At 42.6% G+C, this 4,714-nt stretch overlaps 1 protein-coding gene across 1 annotated transcript; it reads left to right on the forward strand.

Moving 5' to 3' along the window:
* The first annotated feature begins 804 nt into the window (after positions 1–804).
* On the forward strand, positions 805–2,985 carry LOC136446494 (zinc finger protein 888-like). The gene has a single exon (XM_066444881.1). It carries the CDS (start codon positions 830–832, stop codon positions 2,417–2,419), a length of 1,590 nt encoding a protein of 529 aa, XP_066300978.1. The 5' UTR covers positions 805–829; the 3' UTR covers positions 2,420–2,985.
* The last annotated feature ends 1,729 nt before the right edge of the window (positions 2,986–4,714 follow it).

Consider the following 4,714-nt stretch of genomic DNA (forward strand, 5'->3'; position numbering starts at 1 on the left):
TTGGAGAAATTAACAAAGGATAAAAACTCAATGCTGAGTTCCCAAGCCAAGAGGATAGTGTTAGTGATAATATTGTGAGATTCAGACATCTGATCTGTTTTAGCTCGTCCTTTTTTACATTTCATATGGATTTTTGGACAGCGAATATTGTATGTATAGCTTATCACGTATGTTTTCAGTAATGCGTGGTTTACGCGAAGTCAAGAGGATGTTTGGATATTTTGCGTGTTAGTGTTGCGTTTTGTGAGGGCCTGCATGCCTTTCTCGGTGAGTTGTAGTCGTACATGATTTATTTCAATTCTTCGTTAATCGTAGCCGGCTCGCTTTAATTCAACGTTTGGCATTATTCTTCAAGCATAACTAGCCACATTAATTCTGCGTAGCACGTTACCTGTTGCGCAGAAGTCACCGTTAAGCGTTATTTGAAAATATGTACTAATCACCTAGTCGAAGGCCTAAAAGTCAGGTCAGAGCGTCAGGTTGAGTCCGTGTTCGCAGCCTAGTTTTACCGGCAAGCGTAGCCAGTCGTCAGGAACCTAAAGTTGACGGCGCTATAATATAAGATGCTACATTTAGCTTATCATTTTGGACAAGAAACTTTATTTTCTTTTGATGATCTTTTCTTAATTAAAAGAATGAAAACGTAACTACATATTTGAAAATCACACTGTTGTTTCATCTGTATCATTTCAGCCTCAAACCAAAAACAACATTGCGGCGGCTGTGCAGAAGAAGACTATAGGGACTAGGTAACCGTCACCACAAGTTTCACAGCGACAGCATCAGGATTGTCGGTATTCTATGCTCTACCGGTGTACGCCGAAAAACAATGGAGACACAAAACGATGAAAGCAAAAATGCAGAAGGTATGGGGAGACTCAACCCTTCGCCCTGCGAAGACGATAATGAACTTAGCGCAAATGTTAAACGTAAGCATCAATTCCAATGCGAGCAGTGTAATTTTTCGTCACTACGAATATGGCACCTAAAACAACACATCAGAGTCAAACACACCGGTGAGAGACCATTTTCATGTGACCAGTGCGAGTATTCGACGGGAAACAAGTATGCTCTCGTCAAGCACGTCAAGGTAAGGCACCGTGGTGAGAGACCATTTCAGTGCGATCAGTGTGACTATTGTACATCAGAGAAGGCCAACCTGAAGACACACATCATGGCTAAACACAGCGACTACAGGCCTTACACCTGTACATACTGTGACTATTCCACACCACGCAAAAGGAGTTTAGAATTTCATATGAGCTCCCATACCGGCCGTGAGAAGCCATACAGGTGTGAGCTGTGCCCCTATGCCGCTAATCAGAAGCAACACTTGAAACGGCACATGACTAAACACACTGGGGAGAAGCCATACAAATGCGAAGTCTGTGGTTTTTCTACTTCACAGCCGACATATCTAAAGAATCACATGGCCACGCACAGTGACGAGAAACCTTACAAGTGTAAGCTCTGTGATTATTCTGCAACACTCAAGTCTGGCCTAAAGCGGCACATGGCAAACCACACCGGTGAGAAACCATACAAATGTGAAATATGTGCTTTTTCTACAGTACGGCTATCTAATCTAAAGCGTCACATTGTCACACATACCAGTGAGAGGCCATACAAATGTTCAGTTTGTGATTACTCCGCACAATGGCCGGATGATTTGAGGCGGCACATGGTCGTACATAGTACTGAGAAGCCATACAAATGTGAACTTTGTGATTATAGCGCAGCACGAATCCAGCATTTAAAACAGCACACCGCCAGGCACACCAGTGAGAAAAATTACAATTGTGAACTTTGTGATTATTCCGGAGCAATGAAGATAGATCTAAAACAGCACATGATAGTACACAGAACTGAGAGACCGTACAAGTGTGGACTCTGCGACTATGCTGGGGCACGTAAATCCGATGTGAACATACACATGAAAACTCACACGGGCGAGAAACCGCACAAATGTCCGTTTTGTGATTTTGCTGCGGCGCACGTTGCTCAGTTGACGCAGCACGTGCGCATCCACAAAGGCGAAAAGCCGCATAAGTGCGAACTCTGCGATTACCGTTCGCTACGAAAGACTCATTTGAAGCGGCACATGGCAAAACACACTGGCGAGAAGCCATACAAGTGCGAGCTCTGTGTCTATTCTACAGCAACGAAGTCAAGTCTGAAACAGCATATGGAAAATATGCATTCTGACGGTGAGAAACCGTACCGTTGTGAACTATGTGACTATTCTGCACGGAGATTGTGTCACCTAACGCAGCACATAGCTACACACACGGGTGAGAAGCCGTACAAATGTGAAGAGTGCGGCTACGCGGCAACACAGATGACGCACCTGAAGCGGCACATCACAACACATAAGCCACTGGGCAGTGAGAAGACAGCAGAAACGTCATACCTGAACTAGAAACTACAAACAAACAAAAAAATATTGATTTCCGCTACTCTTCATATTCGGTTTTGAGTACAGAGACAGACAAGCTCTCTGGGCATTAGTATGCAAAAAATATTATCATCATGATAATGAAATGGTAAAACTTTAGCTTAGGACGTAGGGTAGTGACAGTGGGGAAGCGGGCTAAAGCCGCACAAGATCTTGGCTAGTCTATATAGTAAACAGTGATTTTATAAACTAAGTAAGAACATAATAATGTTAATAGTAATGATAGTTTATTGAAATCACACATATGTAAGGTATTGGAAGACATGCATTGAAAGGTATCGAATTGAACATGTTTTGTCTTATCAAAAAGTTCGATGATACAGTAGAATCCGCTTAATTGCACCACCCATTTGTCAGCGTTTTTGGTGCAATTATCCGGTTGGTGCAATTATGCGAAATGCCCAGCTGGACCGCACCACCATGGGCGAGGGCGTGTATTGTTAGTCAGAAACACTAGCACAAAGAAAACAGACGAAATTATTCAGTTATTAACTCTATTTATTGACCCTTTGCTGAAAATAAAGAAATGACTACGAACCTGTTTTGATTTTGCATTCTTTCATTTTTCCATGCGATCTACCGCATTAATTTACATCACACCTAACGTTACAGGGGAGGCATTCTGAAACATCGTCATGGGATAACAGTTTCTGCGTTACATTACGTAGAGTACAGTTGTCGATTTACGTAAATCATGTACCGCCATAAAACTACGAATTGAAACTAAAACTTGGTTACTGAATACGGGTGAGCCCAGAGCAGTGCCCCCTCTCATTTCTGGACAGATTCAAATGTCGACACCTTGGTATACGTAGTGAATTGTACAATGTATCCAGTGGGTAGAAATGGTTAGACGACTTAGATCAGTGACAGATCATTCTCCTTATAGCAGAGCCGAACCCCGTTATACCTCGTTCCGGTGAATGCAGGAAGTTTCTACGACGCAGATTAAGCTCTGCCATAAAAGAATGTGACAGATGATCACGTCAGCACCGCACCACCAAAAGCGACTGCTATGTCCGCCTACGTGTCTCTAGCCCTTGCCGAGTCGCTGTGCGCTTTCCGACTAGATGTAATGTTACGTAAAGATGCCGGTCTTTTATCATTGCAGCAGTATGTGACAATAGCGCTGCCACGAACCTCAAACCACCGACAACACCCCATGTCATCCTTAACGCGAAATCAAATCCCCGCGAACTTAGATCCATTCACAGTTATAAGACAGTGTACAGGTAGAGACCAATCTTTATTGAGTATAGCGTGATGCTGTCTGCCAAAGCGTAATGCCGCCTTTGGTAGGCGTGCGTCTCTTAATTAATAATGGTTCCGACACGCCCCGTGACCCGCCCGGTACCTCCCATACGATTCCTATCAACGTGACTGTCAAGGGAGACCGCCTTCTTTTGTTACTCAAAACAGTTTTAAACATATTGGCGGTATTGCGCCTTTACACCGGCAGGTATCGGCTCATTTGTACAGCGTTTGCCGATTTTTAGCGCACCTTTTAGTCAACTTGTCGAGGATTTTTGGAAAAAATTGGTGCAGTTATCCGGCATTGGTGACAATGCGCGGTGCAGATATGCAGAGTCACTAACAATGCAGTGAATGGGAACCGGTTTGGTATTTTGGGATTTGGTGCAATTGAATGGAATGTGCGTTTATCCGGGGTGCAATTAAGTGGCGTCGTCTGTACATATAAAACATACGAGCGAACTTTAAAGATTCTTTAGAAGCGGAACATAAGAATGCAAAAATCAAGAATGATTGATAATGCTAAGAATATCTAAAATGATAGGTATCCAACTACTTTAATTATAAACATTATAATATTCTCTAAATATATAAATCACAATCCAATCAAGGCTTGAAGCACGGGTCAAACCGGACACACACTGCCACTGAAAACATACACTGTGACATCCTCTTTACTGGACTCCCACGTAACAGTTTACACGTGTAACGTTACATCCGTTTCACAGAGGTTAACACAAATACATTTATAACCCACGGACTACTTTCTTGCGTAAGACTATAACGTTACGTCCCTTTCAAACTGAGCACCTGGGTCAGATGTACCATTGTGCAAGAGAGGGGTAATGTGCTTTATCAAACTCATTTATGTCAAACCTTTTGCTAAAGAAAGAAAATAAAGCTGCACTTGACGTAAAAATGTAATTTGATCCTTCTATCAATATAGTAACGCATTGAAATCATTCAAAAACACAATTGTTCAACCGCGAGAAAGTCGTTGTAGAGTAA

This window comes from Branchiostoma lanceolatum, chromosome 12, assembly GCF_035083965.1.
Source record: "Branchiostoma lanceolatum isolate klBraLanc5 chromosome 12, klBraLanc5.hap2, whole genome shotgun sequence".
NCBI classification, from domain to species: domain Eukaryota; kingdom Metazoa; phylum Chordata; class Leptocardii; order Amphioxiformes; family Branchiostomatidae; genus Branchiostoma; species Branchiostoma lanceolatum.